Source organism: Palaemon carinicauda, chromosome 27, assembly GCF_036898095.1.
Source record: "Palaemon carinicauda isolate YSFRI2023 chromosome 27, ASM3689809v2, whole genome shotgun sequence".
Lineage (NCBI taxonomy): Eukaryota > Metazoa > Arthropoda > Malacostraca > Decapoda > Palaemonidae > Palaemon > Palaemon carinicauda.
The window spans coordinates 81,148,306-81,170,435 of NC_090751.1; the positions used below are offsets into that span (position 1 = coordinate 81,148,306).

At 46.6% G+C, this 22,130-nt stretch overlaps 1 protein-coding gene across 4 annotated transcripts in view; it reads right to left on the bottom strand.

The window, feature by feature from the left end:
* Positions 1–2,082: 2,082 nt before the first annotated feature.
* Positions 2,083–22,130, bottom strand: part of LOC137620766 (uncharacterized) — a 256,783-nt gene continuing 236,735 nt past the window's right edge. For all 4 annotated transcript variants that reach the window (XM_068351178.1, XM_068351179.1, XM_068351177.1 and 1 more), the window contains exon 7: positions 2,083–2,616. In XM_068351178.1, coding sequence (XP_068207279.1) covers positions 2,159–2,616 — 458 coding nt within the window. In that variant the 3' untranslated portion in view covers positions 2,083–2,158. The remainder of the gene's footprint in view (positions 2,617–22,130) is intronic.

Here is a 22,130-nt window from a genome sequence, read left to right on the forward strand (position 1 = left end):
GGTCGCGCGCGACCGAGTATACCCTTAAAAGGGTGCCCGAGGAGCGTACCTATCCAGGGTTAAGAACATTGGCAGCATTCCATTAACGTAAACAATACTTGAAACACCAAACAGCAAACACTAAACGTGTAGTTGTGGTGGCAACTATGATAGGTTTAGAGAGGTTTCGTATATAGAAATGTGATAAAATTGGGATAACCAGCACGCAACTAATTGACATTAACTTGATCCTTTAGTAATGCAACCAAAATGTGAAAATTTACTGTGACAAATAAAAATCACACTGACTAGGAACTGCTGCTAGCTTACAGTACTGTATTTTGTAAAATCCTCATTTTTTTCCAAAAACTGCTTTGCTGAATTAAGGGTGCGTTTTACCACTAGTAGCGTCTTATGACACGGGAAATACGGTATATACTGTACATAAAATAAAATACTGTACTGTATAATTACTGTAATACACAAAGTATTTAATACAGTACATTACGTATACTGTATGTACATTTACATTTATACATAAATAATGTATAAATAATATAAAGAGTATAAGTGTACCTGTACATACATGTGTAGATGTAACTAGTGTACGTGTTTATAGATATGTTTTTAGAACACTTTTATTCTCATAACAAGATACGTAACTCACCTTTAACAATGACGATGATCTTGATAAATGACGATGATCTTGATAAATGACGATGATCTTAATAAATGACGATGAAATACCTTTGCAGTATGATGGAGGTGACGAAGATGAAGATGATTTACTGCATAGGTTAATGAGAGCTTTACTGCTCCTTGGGTGAATCCTCATAGTCAGTTGATGAGGCACTAAATAAGCACAAGAAAACAGCTAAAAGTTCCACGTGGCATGACTAAGCAACATGATGGAGAGAGAACAATGAATGCGGTCTCCCTTCGTGGGGCGCACAGCAGAGAGAGATGCAGGGTAAAGCTTCTCGGCGGCTCGGCCAATCAGCTTGCGAGATTCTGGAGCCGAAATGGCCAGCGAATCAGAGAGGTGGATTTTGAGTTGAGCGCTATCTCCTTATTGATACCTGATGTTCTAATGTACTCTCCCTGCCTTCTGCTAGCGCCTGCGTAACTTTTGCACCATTTTTTCTAATTTTTTATGACTATTTTTGAAAATCCGCGATGCACTGAGGCCGGGAAACTTGAGCCGCAAAATGGCGAGGGATTCTTGTATTTGGAAGTCAAACCCGGAGCCCCAAGGACAACCACACCAGTACAAAAGGAGAAAGACACAGGGCCTCACCAGGGGCTAGAGGTGGGGCTGCTTCGCTAGGAGAAGCAACACCATCTCTCGAGGACCGGGGTTGACCATCAATTAAAGGGCCTACGCTACTACTTGATGGTCTCTCGGAAGGGGCCGATCGAGTAGGAGCTTCGGAGGAAGGTCGAGAAGCAGAAGAAGAAGCCTTGGGTTTTTTTCCCTTTTGAAGAAATATTTGAAGGAGAAATATCCAGCTCTGACTTCTTCCGCCGGCGTCCAAACCTTTCCCACTGGGAGGCAGACCACTCCCTATACTCACTACATTTGTTTTCACTGTCACACCGTTGACCTCTGCAGGCGGAACAAAGCCGACGTGAAGGTACAGCAGGACTGGCCTTCAAGTCCAGGCCAGGTATGCATGGTCGGTAGAAGTCAACGCACACACAACAATAAAGAGAAAGCACAAACAAAAAGAAATTAATGGCAGTCCAAAATAACTTGGTGAGGATGAAGAACGGCAACGACCGTTCACCATCCAAGCCAAAAGCAAAGTAAGCTAAATCACAGGTGTGATCGTGGGAGCGGTAGCAAGCAACCCCCCCCCTACCCCCGCTAACTAGCAGAATGGGTAGTTAACCCTCGCTAAAATTTTAATAGCTCGTCCTTTCAGCTTCGCCGAAAGTAAATCCCTTATAAATAGCGTAGGTTTGTATTCCAGTTATGAAACAATTGTAATTTTGAGAACTGCCACATCGTACATTGATATAAAAATTATGTATAACAAGAGGCTTATCTTCTTGATACTTATCATAGAACACTTCAATTGATGAATAAAAATATACAAAATCTTTCAGATTAGCAATTTTTTGTAACATTACACACGTAATACATACATACAACGGCAATAAAAATTTGATATTCTCACTAAGAGTTTGAATCTGGCACTACAATAGTAATACCAGAAGTTAAATCACTAGATTCTTGGCTACGACCTTGCTGGCGCACCAACAGATTTCTACTTAGCCGTGAGAGTTCAGAAAGGACTTGACTGAGTAACATATTTGTTTGGTTTTGTATTTCCCGTTGTTCTCTCCCAACATCTATCTTTTCTTCAAGACGGTCTAGCCGCCTACATATGCCAAGATTTTCTTCTATTCTGTCGAGTCTTGAACAAAGTTCTTGTTGTATTTCACTTGAGCATCTGGTATCTCCCACTATCCCTGATTCGTCCAGGAGATCATTATGGTTCATTTCAACTGATCTATCAGTCACATCTTCATCCATGCTGTCAGCTTCCTGCTTGACGTGCAACACTTTGTTTTTCTTGGCATGAAACACTGTTACTTCTTTCCTTCTCTTCCGTGAACTTTGGAGTTGCGGATCTGGTGCAAACAAATTATGATTAATTCTTCTTCATTCAAACAAACAAACTCTACTCAAAACCTAACAGGCAGGGAAGATGTCCCTGAAGTTAGCAAAGAAAGTAGAAGATTCCTAATTGAAACTCGACCCTTAAAGGAGTGGTCAGAAAGATTACCTCATTAATGGTAAAGTCTTACATATTTTCAATACATGTACATTAAATCTTCCTAAAATCTAAAAAATGTAAGATATTTACAATGTTTAAAGTTGAAAAGGTTGTGGATTGATAAATATTCTTTACAAAACTCGAGTCCAACATTTGCCACTAGGTGTACAAAAATCAGGCCAGTTAATCAAATGTGTTAAACAGTTAATTTCATACTGTACATATAGGCACCCCCAACAAAACACCCCTCTCTAGCCCACAAGGATGGTGAAGTTGCCGACACTACTAAAAACTATCGAGATTAAGTGGGTCTCAAACCCTCGTCAAAACAATTGCCAGGCAGGGACATTTCCAATCGGCTACCTCAACCCTAATAACAGAATGACAGAATGTATTACATACTTGAGTATTATTCGCTAAGAACCACTCTTGACACTAAATATAGGACTAATAGTAATCAACCACACTACTCCTTAATCAGAAGTGCATTTACATGTACTTCAAAGATCAAATTTATATAATTGTTTTTTACATTCTAAAGTAAGCAAGGAGTAATAAAAAATTGCATTTCTCCGTGTGATTACTTTTAAGCAGGGAAACGAAGAATTGTCCTTTAACATATTATTCGTAATCAAGATATTATTATTATTATTACTATCCAAGCTACAACCCTAATTGGAAAAGCAAGATGCTATAAGACCAGGGGCTCCAATAGGGAAAAATAGCCCAGTGAGGAAAGGAAATAAGGAAATAAATAAATGAAGAGAACAAATTAACAATAAGTCATTCTAAAAAAGTAACAATGTCAAAACAGATATGTTATATATAAACTGTTAACAATGTCAAAAACAAATATGTCATATATAAAAAATAGAAAGACTCATGTCCGCCTGGTCAACAAAAAAGCATTTGCTCCAACTTTGAACTTTTGAAGTTCTACTGATTCAACTACCCGATTAGGAAGATCATTTCACAACTTGGTAACAGCTGGAATAAAACTTCTAGAGTACTGTGTAGTATTGAGCCTCATGATGGAGAAGGCCTGGCTATTAGAATTAACTGCCTGCCTAGTATTACGAACAGGATAGAATTGTCCAGGAAGATCTGAATGTAAAGGATGGTCAGAGTTATGAAAAATCTTGTGCAACATGCATAATGAACTAACTGAACGACGGTGCCAGAGATTAATATCTAGATCAGGAATAAGAAATTTAATAGACCGTAAGTTTCTGTCCAACAAATTAAGATGAGAATCAGCAGCTGAAGACCAGACAGGAGAACAATACTCAAAACAAGGTAGAATGAAAGAATTTAAACACTTCTTCAGAATAGATTGATCACCGAAAATCTTAAAAGACTTTCTCAATAAGCTAATTTTTTGGGCTCAAGCCATGACGTCCTGATGGAAGGTTCCTTTTTGGTAGCTTCCTTGGGTATATGACTACTAGGATATTCCCCGAGAATTAAACCACAGGTTATCACAGAATTCTTACTTCTGGAGCGAGTATCCTAAAGGTTTCCCTTTAAGACATCGTATATCAACAGGGGACGCATGTATTAACACGCCACATAGCTATCTGCACCCCATATAGAGTTAACACTTTGATATGGAGGGGCGGAGAATAACTGGGGAGCCGTTCCACAGTTACACTTGTCCGTGGCTACTTTTGGTACTCGAAACGTAAACAAACGGGCGCCATTGCTAAATGACGTCACGTCCGTCCTCATCCTTCTTCTAGTAGCTACCTTGCTAAGACGGATTTCCCCTTGTGCTTTTTATCGGCTTGCATCTTCGTAATGTCGCTACCTTCAGCCTCGCCTTCTACTGGAAAGTTGAGTACCAGGTCCCAGTATTGTTTAAATAAGCTCTGACCGTAAAGTAACTTATACTTTTCGAGATATTTCATGTTTTCTGGCGGAGCTGTGCTGCTACCGGACACGCCATTTTATGGCGTCGCTGTTCCCTTGCATGCCTTATTTAGCTAGCCTGAACAGCTTATTCCGGCCTCTTAACTAATTGATACTGTTAGTTATTTAGTCTTCATAGCTAGGAACTTCATATATCGTGTTTTGACGCTCTTTTATCCGGTCATCGCCTGACCCCATACTAGATTGCTAGCTTAGCCCCTAGGCCAGATTGCCAAGCACCAGTGTTCATGCATGATATATTCCAGTGATCCTAGGTTAAGTTATGAAGATAGTGGCATTATTTATCATACTGTTTACTGTGATGCAAGTGTTTTTTGCCTTCAGGGACCATATAGGGGATCGGTTTGATTGTGTGCCTTTCTAACCTAACCTAAATGTAGGACCCATATATGCTACCTTCATCCCCTGCCTTCGGGCATTCCCTCTGTGTGGCCATGCTCCCCCTGCTATATAGGGGGATCAAGTCCGTATCAGAGTATTTATCGCTTCTCTGTCCTCCCTAAGGGAATGATCCCCCCTTAGGGTTGCGTCCGAGAGGAACGGCCTGTCCTTCCTCAGTTGCTTCGGTTAGGTTACTTAACCTTCCATGCAACTTGCGATGTGTCTTTCAGCCTACCTAGCTTGGGGTTTAACATCCCTTATCTAGGTTAGGCCTCGAGGGGGGGGCTAGTTCTGTACTGTTTTAGTTTGAGACGGTACCCATGCACCGTTCTCATTCAGGTTACCTACCCTAGGCAAGGGAGCGTCCTCCCTTCCTTGGTGGCCGTTTTTGTACAGAGCCTCCCCTATGGAAGACCCCTCTTCTTCTCCCTCCCCACCTATCCCTTGGCATAGTCTAGCCTATACATAGGCTAGCCTATACACATCTGTCCCTAGTCCTACAACTCCTCCTTCGGGTGGAGCGATAGGGCTATCTTGAACTCCTGTTGAGCAGGCCGCTCTGGTACATATACCCTTCATAGCGTCCTATGGGGTTAGCCACTGGAAGCGATTTGTCCGCAGGGGTTCCCCCTCCTCTTGGATGTACCCTAACCCTCCCTTGGGTTACACTGGCACCCGGCCGACTGCCGGCCCCCTGCCATTGGGTGATAGGACCCACTCCTATCATGGGTACACTCACTCAGGTGGGATGCCAGAGGGGTATGTGATCTTACCCCTCCAATTCCTCCTTCTGTCTCTCTACCTATCCTGGTGCCGGTCCCTTGCCGCCTCTACTGCCGGCGATACCGCCCTTCTCTTGGTGACACATTCCTGAGATACCCTCCCTCCCCTAAGTCGACAGCCTTCCGTGTGCCGGAGGGCTGCCGCCTTCCGTCGGCGTACAGCCGATGGCCCACCCTTCCTTTACCTAGTTTCGGTTGTCCGTCCTTCGGGCCGTCCTCCGGCGTGCCGGCAGTGATTGCCGGCGGTCTGGGTATAACATACCATTCTGCCTTATCTTATGAACTGGTCACCAAGCCGGCAGCGTCCCGCCGGCGTGCCGCCGCTGTGCCGGCGGCCGCCAAGCTGGCATTATACCTGAATTTTCTATGTCTTCCTTAATGCCAAAAACCCTGCTGGAGCGGCCTCCGGCGTGCCGCCGGTCTGCCGGCCCCCTCCGGAAGCACCAAGGGACTTGCACCCCTTCTACCAGCTATCGACTACATGCTGATAGCCCTACACTGCAACCAGATAGCTTGGCTACTCCGATGGATAGGTATTGTCTTACCGTTCTATTAGTGGCCGTGCTGTCTTCTTGCTTATTACAAGTTTCCAGCATACTGTGTGTGTCTTAGCACAGCTGGTTGCCGGAACCCGATCTTATATGGGGTCTTCTGCTACCCCCCCCCCCTTTACTCTAAAGGTCTGAGTGGTCTCAGTCCTTGATATACATCGCAGGCAATCTCTGCTAAAATTATCTTCTGCCTTCTATGGCGGTCCATGAAGATTTCCGCTTTTGTGTCCTCGGTCACAAACGAAATTGCCTACTGATAAGGTTACGGTAACCAGCTGGGCGGGATGCACAAGTATGCGTCTATCTACTTCTTTTCCCGCTCCTCTCTTTAACATTACAATATTATAAATTAATTAATGTTAAGTTAAAGTTTAACTATTTCAAAAATTTAACTTTAGAGTAATGTAAGTCACTCTTATGACTTCCGTATACTCATGTTCTCTTTCTTTTACAGGAGGAGTACATCAAGTGTGACCACAACTTCTGTGGAGTGAAGCGCCCGCACTTCTACGGGCACACGGCGTGTCGGACCCACGCCCCCTGCGCCAATAAGGCGACCTGAAATTCTGGGACCCGCAGCACTGTACAGTCTGCAAGAGTCGTCTGGTCGAAGCGTTCGACGATCCTCCTTCAGCGGAGGTAAGGGACACTGCTCGAGAGAAGCTACGCAAGTGGGTGCGTGGCTTCCAGAAGAACGCCACCGAACCGTATCTCGCCACCGAAGATTTGAGGGCCTTGCTATTCCCGAAGGCATCAAAAGACTCAGTGGTCCCTAGTGATCAGATTCCCACCGTCCAGATAGTGGTGGAACCGGATGTGGTCATGGCTCAGTCCATGCATGAGTGCCGTTTAGACTCCGACAACGTGGAACGTATGTCGGAAGTGTCGGAGAACACGGAGAGGAACCTCATGGGCGACGAACTCGACTATGAGGAAGATCAGGTGGAATACCCTGAGTCGGAGCATGAGGTCGCTCCAGCTTCCACCCCTGCACCAACTCCTACACCGACGGATGTATCACTCCCTTCTACATCCGCTACCCCGGATCCTACCCCATCCAACACTCAGGAGATCTTCAAGATGCTTGAAGCTCTCATGGATAAGAAACTTCGCAAGACGCATGAGTTCTTCAGGTCCAACCTCGGAAGTTCGAAGCAACCGAAAAGGATTTTGGTTAAGGACCTCCCTGCATGCTCGGATACTAACCCATGGAGGTATGCCGAGCACACGCCGATCACCACGGGCAAGATCTTTATTAGCGAGAAGGTCGGCTCGATCGCGCTGGAAGAAGTGGAATTCTTCCCAAACTTTGAGGCTTACCCGGACTGTTACGTCCGACTTAGGTCCGAACCCGCCTCTAAAGAAGAGACCGAACCAAAGGAGGTTATCGTGTTCGATCTCCCGAAGGCCCAGGCTATGTTAGCCAACACGGTGAAAAGTAGGGGCTTCACCTGCTCTAAACTACCGGCGCTTAGCAAAAAGCACCCGACCTACGTCGCACCAGACGATGCGACCTTCCCCTTTCTAGAAAAGGCTTTCACTGCGGTACATAAGGCAGTGGAAGAAGGGAAACCTTGCCCTGCACTGGAGGAGTGCAGACCCTTCTCCCTGACCACCCCCCCCTGATGTTAGACACTGGAAAGACGTCCAGTCAACCTTCTTGGTGGGGAAACTAGAGCCTGACGTCGCTGGTCGTCAGTTTAACGAGGACCTCCCGAAAGTTAACGATCATCTCCTTCGTCGGGAACATGATATGAAGGAAAGGCTCGCCGCATCTATGTCCCTCCAAGTACAGCTCGAAGTCATGGCCGGTGACACTAGGGTCCCTGACTACTACATGGTCCTTGCCAAGACACACCTGGCAACAGTAGTAAAGATCTGTACAGCTTCACGAAGGCTCGTAGAGCCTGTCGCGAATTCGTGTTCTCAAGTGCTACAGTGAGACACGAACCCCGGAGGCTGATTTCCTCCAACATCTGGGGTAAACACCTCTTTCCCTTTTCCCTGGTGAAAGAGATCATCGACAAGGCCGCCACGGAGAACAGGAACCTTCTCCATAAATGGGGCATGTCGAAGAAAAGGAAATCCTCTCAGGACGACGGCCCTCAACCTAAGAGGAAACCCACAAAGCCAAAACCTCAGCAACGTCAACAGAGACGGCAGTTTCCGGGATCCGCTACTCCCCAAGTGGCAGCTCAGCCACAACAGACCTTTCAATTGGTCACCCAACCGGTCTTGTCACAGTCGCCGGTCTTCACCCCTGCATTTGAGCAGCAGTCAACTACCTTTCGTCCCAAAGGTAGAGGCTCAAACAGAGGTGCAGGCAGAGATGCATCTCGCCGTCCCTCCAGAGGCAGAGGAGGAAGGGGAGCTAGCGGCCGAGGTAGTAAACCCTCGGGAAGCTAGAAGCAATGAAGTGCTTCCGGTGGGAGGAAGACTCCGCCAATTCAAGGATCGTTGGACCTTTGATCCCTGGGCACACAGCATCGTCAAGAAGGGTCTAGGCTGGAGCTGGACTCAACCACCCCCAACCTTCCAGCAATTCTTCCAACAGTCAACCCCCCTCCTGAAAGAATATGTCCTAGAACTCTTGAACAAGAAGGTGATAAGGAGGGTAAAGTCAACCAGGTTCCAATGGAGACTGTTTTGCGTCCCCAAGAAGGACTCCGACAAACTCAGAGTCATTCTAGACTTATCCCCCCTCAACAAGTTCATAGCGAACAACAAGTTCAAGATGCTGACTCTTCAACAGATACGGACCCTTCTGTCCTACACGGTCTCGATAGATCTGGCGGATGCCTACTGGCACGTTCCAATGAACCACCACGCTTCCTCCTACCTAGGATTTCGACTCCAAAGGAAAAGCTACGCTTTCAGGGCCATGCCCTTCGGGCTCAACGTGGCCCCACGGATCTTCACAAAGCTGGCAGACGCCATCGTTCAACAGCTCCGCCTCCGCAGCGTCCAGGTGATGGCCTACCTCGACGACTGGCTGGTCTGGGCGACATCGCCCGAAGATTGTTTAAGATCCTGCAACAAGGTCACCCAGTTTCTAGAACACCTGGGATTCAAGATAAACACCAAGAAATCTCGCCTCTCTCCAGCTCAGAAGTTCCAATGGTTAGGAATCCAGTGGAATCTTCAGTCACACCGCCTTTCCATTCCCCAGAAGAAAAGGAAAGAAATAGCGGGGTCTGTCAAAAAACTGCTGAAATCCAAGCGGATCTCTAGACGTCAGCAGGAACAAGTTCTAGGCTCTCTACAGTTGGCCTCAGTGACAAACCCAGTGCTCCGTGCACAGCTAAAGGATGCCGCGGGAGTCTGGAGACGTTCTGCATCCATCGCTCAAAGAGACCTCATGAGACGGCTCCCAAACAGACTTCGGTTACTCTTAAAGCCGTGGTCGGAAGCAAAGGCCCTGAAAAGGTCCATTCCTCTTCAACATCCACCTCCATCACTCAACATCCACACGGACGCTTCGTTGGAGGGTTGGGGAGGTCACTCCCACCAACAACAGGCTCAAGGTACATGGTCTCCCCTATTCAAGACGTTTCACATCAACATCTTGGAGGCCATGGCGGTCCTTCTCACCCTGAAGAAACTCTCTCCGCCTCCCTCGATCCACATTCGTCTGACTCTGGACAACTCGGTGGTAGTCCGATGTCTCAATCGTCAGGGCTCGAGATCGCCCCAGATAAATCAAGTGCTTCTCCCAATCTTCCGCCTGGCAGAGAAGAAGAAATGGCACCTGTCTGCAGTTCACCTACAAGGATTCTGCAACGTGACGGCGGACGCTCTATCTCGGACAAGCCCGATAGAGTCGGAATGGTCTCTAGACGCAAGATCGTTCTCCTTCATCTCTCACCAAGTCCCGGAACTTCAGATCGATCTCTTCGCAACGAGCGACAACAATCAACTTCCTCGTTATGTGGCCCCGTACGAGGACCCCAAGGCAGAAGCAGTGGACGCCATGTCACTGGATTGGAACAGATGGTCCAGGATCTACCTGTTCCCTCCCACCAACCTTCTGCTGAAAGTCCTCTCCAAGCTGAGAACCTTCAAAGGGACAGCGGCCCTAGTGGCTCCCAAGTGGCCCCGGAGCAATTGGTACCCCCTGGTCCTGGAGCTGCAGCCCACGCTGATCCCTCTCCCGGGCCCAGTTCTCTCCCAGCAAGTACAGAAGTCGACTGTCTTCGCTTCATCATCGAAAGTCAGGGACCTTCATCTCATGATTTTCTCTCCCTAGCCGCGAAGAAAAGGTTTGGGATCTCGAAGAAAAGTCTAGACTTCCTCGAGGAATACAAGACCGAATCCACACGATGGCAATACCAATCATCCTGGAGAAAGTGGGTCTCATTCGTCAAGGCAAAAAATCCTACGGAAATCACCATTGATTTTTGCATGTCCTTCTTCATTCACCTTCATGGACAGGGCTTAGCAGCCAACACGATTTCTACCTGCAAATCGGCCTTGACTAGACCACTACTGTACGCCTTCCAGATTGATCTGTCCAGCGATATCTTCAATAAACTGCCGAAGGCATGCGCTCGTCTACGCCCAGCACCTCCGCCAAAACCTATCTCCTGGTCCCTGGACAAGGTGCTCCATTTTGCCTCCAACTTGGACAACGATTCGTGCCCTCTCAAGGATCTGACTCAAAAAGTTATATTTCTTTTTGCTCTTGCCTCAGGAGCCCGAGTCAGCGAAATAGTGGCATTATCAAGAGACGAGGGTCACATCCTGTTTACAGACTCAGGAGACCTTACCCTCTTCCCTGATCCGACGTTTCTCGCGAAAAATGAACTACCCACCAAGAGATGGGGCCCTTGGAGAATCTGCCCCCTGAAAGAAGATGCCTCTCTATGTCCGATAGAGAGCCTCAAGGTCCATCTTCGAAGAACTTCTGACTTTGGTGGAGGCCAACTCTTCAAAGGAGAAACATCGGGTAGTGACCTGTCACAGAAACAACTAAGAGCGAAAATCACCTACTTCATTCGCAGAGCGGATCCTGACAGTACACCCGCAGGTCACGATCCTAGAAAAGTCGCGTCGTCTCTGAATTTTTTCCAGAGCATGGATTTCGAAAGCCTCAAGAGCTTCACAGGATGGAAATCTTCGCGAGTTTTCTTCAAGCACTACGCGAAGCAAGTGCATGAAGTCAAACATTTCGTGGTAGCCGCAGGTAGTGTTATGAAACCTGCAGTTAACTCTGCATAGAACAGTGAGTTACTTGGGACTTTAACTCTTCGGGTGCCTATGTTGACCCTCGTGTGATACGTAGTGATTTCATGGACACTTAGTGTTTCTCATAGACTGTTCTTTACAAGGTGAAATGTCATAGTCGTCACATGAGTGCCACATGCCTAGAGCATGATGTGTTTTTTCCTTATTAAAGACTGACGTTCCTATGGAACTTGTGCTTTCTAATAATTTGAAATTTTCTTTCAGATTCAAGAGCAAAGTCTTCTCATTGCTATGTACATTATAATTTATTTGTAAATTAACTTTACATCTTTTATTGCATTTATTGTTACTATATCCTGCAATTGTGAAATAAAATTTCTATTTTATTACTTGTGCGTCTCTCTCCGCTCCTATTCATACCATGAAATACATGGTTGTCATAGTTTCATTATCCCCTTTCTCTTGAAATAAGAAGAATAATAGGTTCTATCCGATTTACATACTCACCTATGCTGTGTAATATTCCTAATTGAATACTTACTTGCGCCATATCTTCGAGACCAGACTGTTCTCTAGTCATGAAATTTAGTGCCTAACCACCACTCATCTATTGTTGAGAATGTTCCTACACGAATATCAACCATTCTGTCTTGTCTCCGAGTTCTTCACGTACTCTCCGCAAGGTGAGTAGCCCTTCGATGACCACTTTGAACTTTGGTATGGACCGTTGGGACTTCTCTGCCAGGGGGGCAGGAAGCTGCATCCCCACGGAACCTCTATCGAGGTCACAATGCTTACCTTTATTCAAAGCCCTTGGCACTTACTCTATAAGGGGAAATCTACCACGATACATTGATTCTCTGGTACTCTTCCATCAGGACGTCATGGCTTGAGCCCAAAAAACGGATTTTGAGCGAGCGAAAAATCTATTTTTGGGTGAGATAGCCATGACGTCCTGATGGACCCTCCCTGCTATTCTAGTCCAGCCTTTCAGGCCCCGCCCTGTCCTACCGTATCATGGAGATTACCAAGCAGCTGGCATCAGGATGAGGACGGACGTGACGTCATTTAGCAATGGCGCCCGTTTGTTTACGTTTCTAGTACCAAAAGTAGCCATGGACGAGTGTAACTGTGGAACGGCTCCCCAGTTATTCTCCGCCCCTCCATATCGAAGTGTTAACTCTATATGGGGTGCAGATAGCTATGTGGCGTGTTAATACATGCGTCCCCTGTTGATATCCGATGTCTTAAACGGAAACCTTTAGGATACTCGCTCCAGAAGTAAGAATTCTCTGATAACCTGTGGTTTAATTCTCGGGGAATATCCTAGTAGTCATATACCCAAGGAAGCTACCAAACAGGAACCTTCCATCAGGACGTCATGGCTATCTCACCCAGAAATAGATTTTTCGCTTCGCTCAAAATCCGTTTTTTGTGCAATTGAAGAAGACACAGACCTTATATGTTTCTCAAAACGGATTTTGAGCGAAGCGAAAAATCTATTTTTGGGTGAGATGGCCATGTCGTCCTGATGGAAGTTCCTAAAGGGTAGCTTCCTTGGGTATATATAACTACGGCGATATTCCCAGAGAATTTACCTTAGGGTACCCAGAATTCTAACTCCTGGAGCGAATATCCCTAATAAAAGAACCAAGGATATCGCGAAATATCAGAGGACGTATTCTTGACACGCCACATAGCAATCTGCACCCCGAACAGAGTTAACACTTCGAAGGGGTCAATTGGCAAGAAAACGAAAAACGAGAAAGAAAGGAGAGCCGCTCGCAAGGTATCTCTCCTCTCCCGTTTCGTAAGCGTGCATTGCGCCGCTCACGGCGCCATCTGAATTCCTTGTAGCGATACACGAGGTGCTACAGATACTGTATGTAGGGAGGGGACCTACAGCCCTTTTTAGAGGAAAAGGGAAGGGCGGGTCCATCAGGACGACAAAGGCCATCTCACCCAAAAATAGATTTTTCGCTTCGCTCAAAATCCGTTTTTTGGGCTCAAGCCATGTCGTCCTGATGGAAGTATACCAGAGCATTACTGTATCTGTGGATTCTCAAAACGTGCCGTACTCCCCGAAGGTATTTCCCGGCCAACTAGACCTAGAGACCTAAGATGTTACTGTCATACATCTTTTCATCTAACCATAGACCATGTTAGTGCTTCCTGCCCCCTACAGGGAAGAGTCATACTAGACTCTGGAAAAGTCTCGAAGAGTACATATACCTATGTATGAATAACAGACAAGCCAATATAGTGGTCTCACCCTATATCATGTAAAGCATAGTTTGTAAAGAACCACTGAGTCAATATGAAATATCGACCAGTTCCCCGTTCATTACTGGATTGGACAAAGGTTTATATCCGGGTATTAGGAAAACTTGCATATCCGCCACCATCCCCTTAGGGCATGGAGTCCTCCCGCTAGGGGAAAGCATAAACCAGTGCAAAAATGCTTGCATAAAGGAACAATCTATTAGAATTATCCCAGATAAATATACATAGTAAACGTAATGCTAAATCATTTCAAGAAAATGACACAGGCGAAGGAGACGCAAGGTTCACAAGAACTAGTTTATTGACAAACAATAAAATTAAACAGGTTAAACAACAATTATACATATATAAGAGGAGGATAACCAACAAATAAGCACAAGCATAATAGTAAACAGAAAACTGTTTATCTGAAAGAAAACAATAACGCCACTTTCAACATACTGAAGTATCAAAATCATAAAAGTCTGTATTACTAATCAGTTACATTAGCGTTGGAAACGCTTGGCACACATGTCTGCACTTATGCTAGGTTCACCTTTAAATATGGAACAGTCAATGTGGGCACCCTCGTGCCCTAACACTTGGTTTGTAGAACAGTTCGTAACTACACACCCACCCCGGAATTAATCGTCCCAATTAAATTCACTGTTCCTCGCAGAGTTAAACAGCAGGTTTAACGACACTACCCACTGCTACCACAGACCTCTTCAGTTGCTCCACTTGCTTCGCATAGTGACGAAAGAAAACTCTGGAAGACTTCCAGCCAGTGTATGAGCGAAGATGTTCGAAATCCATACTATTGAAGAAATTTAAGGATGAGGCAACTTTCCTCGGATCGTGACCTGCGGGTGTACTGTCTGGATCCGCTCTGCGAACAAAATAGGTGATTTTCGCCCTAAGTTGTTTCAGGGATAAATTTGAGCCTGATGTTTCTCCCCTGAATAGTTGACCACCCCTGAAGTCTGAAGTTCTACGAAGATAGACCTTTAGGCATTCCACTGGACATAGAGATGCATCTTCTTTCAGAGGGCAGATTCTCCAGGGACCCCACCTGTTGGTGGGCAACTCGTTCTTGGCGAGAAACGTAGGATCCGGAAACAAGTTCAGTTCTCCCCCATCCAAGAGCTGAACACGACCTTCCTCTCTCGAGAGGGCCACAATTTCACTAACCCTGGCCCCCGAAGCGAGTGCAAACAGAAAAATAACTTTTTGGGTCAAATCCTTTAAAGCACACTCCTCATTGTTCAACAGCGAAGCCAAATGAAGAACTTTATCCATGAAATGGGCTTCGGAGGTGCTGATGGTCTGAGCCTAGCACAGGCTTTCGGAATTTTATTAAAAATATCGTTAGAGAGGTCCACCTGGAAGGCATACAAAATGGGTCTTGTCAAAGCAGATTTACGCATTGATATAGTGTTGGCTGTTAACCCTTGACCATGGAGGTGGATGAAGAAAGATAAGCAGAAGTCCGTCGAGATCTTTTGCGGATTCTTCGCCTTGACAAAGGCCACCCATTTTCTCCATGATGACTCATATTGCCTTCTAGTGGATTTGCACTTATATTCCTCTAGGAAGTCTATACTGTCTTTCGAAATCCCGAAACGTTTTCTCACCGCTAGGGAGAGAAAATCATGAGCTGTAGGTTCCGGGTTTTCTGTGATGAAGCGCAGACAGTCGACTTCTGAACTCGCTGGGTCAGAACTGGATCTGGTAATGATAGACAATTCAGCCGTAGTTCCAATGCCAGAGGGAACCACACGCTGTTCGGCCACTTGTGAGCCACTATTGCCGCTACTCCCTTGAAAGATCTCAGTTTGTTGAGGACCCTCAATAGAAGGTTGTGAGGAGGGAACAGGTAAATCCTGGACCATCTGTTCCAGTCGAGGGACATCGCGTCCACTGCTTCCGCCAAGGGATCCTCGTACGGGGACACGTAAAGGGGTAACTTCTTGTTGTCTTTCGTCGCAAAGAGGTCTATCTGCAGTTCTGGGACTTGACTCAAGATGAAGAAGAATGATCCTGCGTCTAGGGACCATTCCGACTCTATCGGTGTGAACCTGGATAGAGTGTCCGCTGTCACATTGCGGACTCCTTGAAGGTGAACTGCCGACAGGTACCACTTCTTCTTTTCCGCCAGTCGAAAGATGGCTAACATCACCTGGTTGAGTGGTGGTGACCTCGATCCTTGTCGATTCAAGCATCTCACAATCACCTCGCTGTCCAGTACCAACCTTATGTGGATCGAGCGACGAGGGGAGACTTTCTTCAAGGTAAAGAGTACTGCCATAGCTTCCAGAAAGCTTATGTGAAATGTCTTGAATAGATTGGACCAAGTTCCTTGGGCCTTCTTCCGATGAGAATGACCTCCCCACCCCTCCTTCGAGGCGTCTGTGTGAATAGTCAATGAGGGGGGAGGTGGCTGAAGAAGCACCGACTTCTTTAGTTGCCTGACTTGGGACCAAGGCCTGAGAAGCGTACGTAGACGAAGCGGTACTGGTCTTATCAGATCTCTTCGCACGTTTGATGCATAACTTCTCCAAACTCCGGTTGCATCCTTTAGCTGTGCTCTTAGCACTGGGTCTGTTACTGAGGCAAACTGGAGAGAACCCAGCACTCTCTCCTGTTCGCGTCTTGATATCCTTTCGGAATCCAGAAGTCTCTTGACAGAACCAGCTATCTCCTTCCTCTTCTTCGCCGGGATGGAGAGTTGGTGTGACACTAGGTCCCAGTGGATTCCCAACCACTGGAACTTTTGAGATGGAGAAAGCCGAGACTTTTTTCTGTTGATCTTGAAGCCTAGATGCTCTAGGAACTGGATCACCTGTAGGGAAGCTTGCAAACATTCTGTCTTGGATGCTGCCCACACCAGCCAGTCGTCCAGGTAGGCTACCACCTGGATTCCCTTTAGGCATAATTGTTTGAGAGCTGCGCTTGCAAGCTTCGTGACGATCCTTGGGGCTATGTTTAGCCCGAATGGCATGGCTCTGAAGGCATAGAGTCTTCGATGTAGCTTGAACCCTAGGTAGGGGGAGAGTTGGCGATTGATTGGAACGTGCCAATAGGCGTCTGACAAATCTATGGAGACGGTATATGCTCTCTTGGGCAGTAAGGTCCTTATGTGTTGCAGTGTTAGCATCTTGAACTTGCAGTTCACTATGAACTTGTTGAGTGGCGACAAGTCCAGAATGACTCTGAGTTTTTCTGAGTCCTTCTTGGGAACTCAAAACAGCCTCCCTTGGAATTTGATGGACTTTACCCTTCGGATTACTCTTTTCTCCAACAGTTCTTGAATGTACTCCTCCAGAACGGGGGTGGAGTGTTGGAAAAATCGAGGGCACGGGGGTGGAGTGCTGTACCAACTCCAACCCAGTCCATTCTTGAGTAGGCTGTGGGCCCAGGGATCGAAGGTCCACCGATCCCGAAAATTCTAAAGTCTCCCTCCTACTGGTATCATCTCACTTTGGCTGCTGTTGCTCTGAGGTCTTGCCTCCTTGACCGCGACCACCCCTGAATCCCCTCCCCCTTGAGGGGCGCCTAGACGAACCTCTGGCTGCTCCTCTAGGCTTCGCTCGAAAGGTAGTTGACTGCCCTTCGAACCCTGGGTTAAATGCCGGAGACTGCGTAGACACGGCTTGGGGTACCCACTGGTACGTGGTCGGGGTTTGTGCCACCATCTGGGGGACTGTAGGCATAGGAAGTTGTTGCTGCTGCTGTCTGAATGGCTTGGCTGGCTGAGAGGGTAGCCTAGTCTTCTTAGTCTTCCTCTTTGGTTGGGGTCCCTCATCTGGGGAAGACTTTCTCTTGAGAGATAGGCCCCACTTCTGGAGAAGGTTTCTATTCTCCGTGGCGGCCTTATCTACAACCTCCTTGACCGTTTCACTAGGGAAGAGGTCTTTGCCCCAAATGTTGGAGGAGATTAGCTTCCTTGGCTCGTGCCTCACCGCAGCCGAGGCGAACACGAACTCCCTACAAGCCCTCCTAGCTTTGACGAAGCTATAAAGGTCCTTCGTCACTATGGCTAGGTGTGTCTTAGCCACAACCATAAATATTTCATGGACCTTGGGGTCACTTGCCATTGTCTCCAGAGTCATTTGATGAGACAATGAGGCTGCAAGTCTTTCTTTTGTCTCAAACTCCCTGCGCAAAAGAAAGTCAGACAGCTTGGGGAGGTTCTCACCGAACTGACGTCCGGCAATATCAGCCTCCAACTTCACGTCTGAGAAGGTAAGATGGATGTCCTTCCAGTCCTTGTGGTCCATGGGTAGGGCCAAAGACAGAGGTTTACACTCCTCCAAGGAGGGGCATGGCTTACCTGCCTCGATCGCTTTCAGCACAGCCGTAAACCCTTTCTGCATGAAGGGGAAGGCTCTAGAAGGAGAGGACACAAAGGAAGGGGGCTTCTTACTCAAAGCAGGTACCTTTGAGTTTGTGAAGCCCCTCTCTTTCATCGAGCTTGACAGTAAAGCTTGAGCCTTAGCGTGGTCAAAAACTATGACCTCCTTCGGCTCCGTTTCTTCCTTTGAGGCTGGTTTCTTCCTTAGACGGACATAACAGTCCGGATACGACTCCTTGCTGGGCTAGAATTCCACCTCCTCAAGGGGGACTGAGCCCAACTTCTCCGAAATGACGATTTTTCCCGTCGTCATAGGCATGTGCTCGGCATACCTCCAAGGGTTGGCATCTGAGCACAAAGGAAGGTCTTTCACGCTGAGCTTCTTCTGGGGCCCACGTGATGCTGCAAGTCTCCGCATCTCCAGCTTCATTGCAGCAGCCTTCTCATTATTTTCCCTCTGCATCTGTTGGATCATTCCAACGATGGAGGAAAGGGTCTTTCCCAGCTCATCTGGGAGAGAGGATGATGTTGAGGGAATAGGTTCAGGGGCCTGAACCGGAGTAGCCGACACCTCGTCGAACTCTTCCTCCTCATTGTCTGGAGCCTGCTCCTCTTCCTGGTCTTCTGCCAGAAGGTCTTTTTCCAAACACTCGGACACCTCCGACATCCTATCGTCCAATTGGATGTCCTGCAGGGCGTCCGCGATTTCAGCATCCACCGGGATCTGAACTAACGGTATCTCCGCTTGAGGCTGGGGAATCACTGCCTCAGCTGACGCCTTGGGGAAAAGGTAAGCCCTCATCTTCTCACTTGGAAGATAGGGGCCAGAAGTGTTCTTCTGAAAGCCCCTTACCCAGGTACGAAGCATCTCCCTTGCTGCGTCCCTTGACTCCGCCGTCTTAGGGGAATCAAAAGCCTCAGTAATCAGGTTTGTGCACACGGTACATACCTGCGGGTCCCAATACCGGAGATCACCTTTGGAGACTGCGCATGCTGCGTGCCTCCTACACAAGTCATGTCCGCAGAAGTTCTTGCTGCGGACGTTGGAGAAAACGCTTCCACACTTCGGATGGTCCTCCTGTAAAGAGAAGAAAATTCCATGAGTATCAAGTGAACTACGTATCACTGGATATACATAGCTTAGAATAACTAAACTAGAAAGGAAAGACACACACTTGTATTTCCCGCACAGTCAATTGCTGCAACCTTCCAGATAATAAAATCGTATGGTTAATCTATTCTAGAGTGACCAAGAAATAATTTCCAGAGGAAACAGGTGTAGCTCACACCCAAATAAGTGATTTTAAAATACTGGATAGTAGATAAGAAAGAACTCACTTTCTTTATCCGTATGGTTACACCAAAGGGCTGTGTAAAACAACACAAAAGTGTTAAAAAAATTTAGTGTTGTAACATATACTATACTATAGTTTTCTCCCTACAGTATATACTATACTGACAAATACTGGCTACAGTATAGAAGGTAATGTGCCGGCCGGCACACACCTTAACTAGTTCCAAAGTATACTACTTATAGACTATAAGGTGGAAGAACGCTGGTTCAAATGCATGTGCCGGCCGGCAGTCACTGCCGGCCGGCAACTACACAAGATAGCACCCGGCTGCCGGCCGCCAAACGTAGCGGCCGGCAGAACCTCGGTGTGTTTCTATTGCCGGCCGGCAGGGGACTGCCGGCCGGCAGCTAAACAACAACAGCACCCGGCTGCCGGCCACTAATCGTAGCGGCCGGCAGAACTATGGTGTGATATTATAGCCGGCCGGCAAAGGTATACAACCAATGCCGGCCGGCAGCAAAAGAACCAGAGAACTCCGACTGCCCGGCTGCCGGCCACTTAGGCCGGCAGCTGGGCTAGGGTACAAACACTAGAAGAAAAACAGAATGGATGCCAGGATAAGAGACTGTACTGCCTCATAGCCCGGCAACCCGAAAGAGTGCACATAAGGAAGGGGAGAATATAACTTCAGGCTTCCTGACCAATGCCATCTGGCTCTACAGACAAACATGGATGAGAGACCAAGGGAGGTCCGGGAAGCACTCAAAGCAGAAGACCCTTGCCGGCCGGCAGCTGAGTCAACCCCACATCCTAACCTATGCTAGGTACAGATGTAGAATGACAGACAGGGATGCAATGGCTAGGCCATCACTAAGGAAAGAGGGGGAAAGGAGAAAAGAGGGTCCTGCCAACCTTGCTCTAATAATGAATCACCCGCAGCCAAGAAACTCATCTTAGCCTAGAGGAGATCCGAGGAGGGAGGCCAGCAATACTTGCCAACTCCCTCGGAACCAAAGCAAGGAAGGCGTTGTTATTCACAGAAAAAGGAGTATCTCATCCTCCACACCGAGAACAACAACACTGGACTAGTCTGCTAGATCACAAAAAGAAGAAATCATCTCGTACAGAAACCTTCGAAAGTGAACTAAGGAGGCTAAGCCTCCTATGTCTGCTGTCCACCTAGCAAGGGAATCTCAACCACAATGCTAGACAGAAACAGACTCAGACTAAGAACTCTGATGTCCTGGCCCTTCCTGAAGCCAGACTTACTGGAAACAGGAAAGAACAGAAACACCCTAATATAGTAGTATCTAAAGCCCAAGGCTTAAGCAGAGTTAAAGGGATTGCACACATTCTCCGAAGAGAAGAGAGCAACCGGGGAGTGTGAGAAAGTATACTTAGGCCTCATAGACAACTAGCCTAGGCGCGAAGAGAATCGATTACCTAAATCACCGAAACTCACTCGTATACTATCTTGGAAGAAAATCAACATAATCTTAAATGTATAAAACTGCCTAAAGCTTCAATAAAATTTTAAAACACTCGGAAATCTGAATATCATGCAGAAAGTACTAGGGCCAAACGACTAGGCTACAAGGTCTAGCGTAGGCCAGAATCGGCAATTCATTCGCCAAAACGAAAATACTAAAAGCATCATATAAAGAAATCCTATGAAACGCTGAATAGCTAAAATTATTAAAGCGAAACAGCCGGGAACGTCGCTCTGGCTAGCTAAAAAACTCATGCATAGCGAGCGACAGCGTCCAGGACGCCTCCGGTAGGCAACAGCTCTTGTAACAAAGATATCACTATCAATTTATTTTAAAATCACCAAGAGCTTACATTTATACATAAAAGAGATAATACTCAACTTATCAGAAGCAAAAGAAGTTGGAGAAAGCATTATAAAGTTGAAATAATCCAAGAATTGCGAGATAACACAGGGAAAAACACCGAGTTGTTGAGCTACGCAAAAAGGAATACAGATGGCGCCGTGAGCGGCGCAATGCACGCTTACGAAACGGGAGAGGAGAGATACCTTGCGAGCAGCTCTCCTTTCTTTCTCGTTTTTCGTTTTCTTGCCAATTGACCCCTTCGAAGTGTTAACTCTGTTCGGGGTGCAGATTGCTATGTGGCGTGTCAAGAATACGTCCTCTGATATTTCGCGATATCCCTGGTTCTTTTATTAGGGATATTCGCTCCAGGAGTTAGAATTCTGGGTACCTTAAGGTAAATTCTCTGGAAATATTGCCGTAGTTATATATACCCAAGGAAGCTACCCTTTAGGAACTTCCATCAGGACGACATGGCTTGAGCCCAAAAAAGTAAATTTGCTGTCGAGAATCACACCTAAAATTTTGAAAGTCATACAAATTTAAAGAAACATTATCAACACTGAGATCCGGATGTTGAGGAGCCACCGTCCTTGACCTACTTACAATCATACTTTGAGTTTTGTTAGGATTCAACTTCATACCCCATAATTTGCACCATGCACTAATTTTAGCTATATCTATATCAGATCTACATTCAGGGGATGGAATTGTTGCAAAGAGAGTAGCATCATCTGCATATCCTAGATATATGTAAAAGATGCCATTGCATCAATGAAAAAGTAAAATGAGAGTATC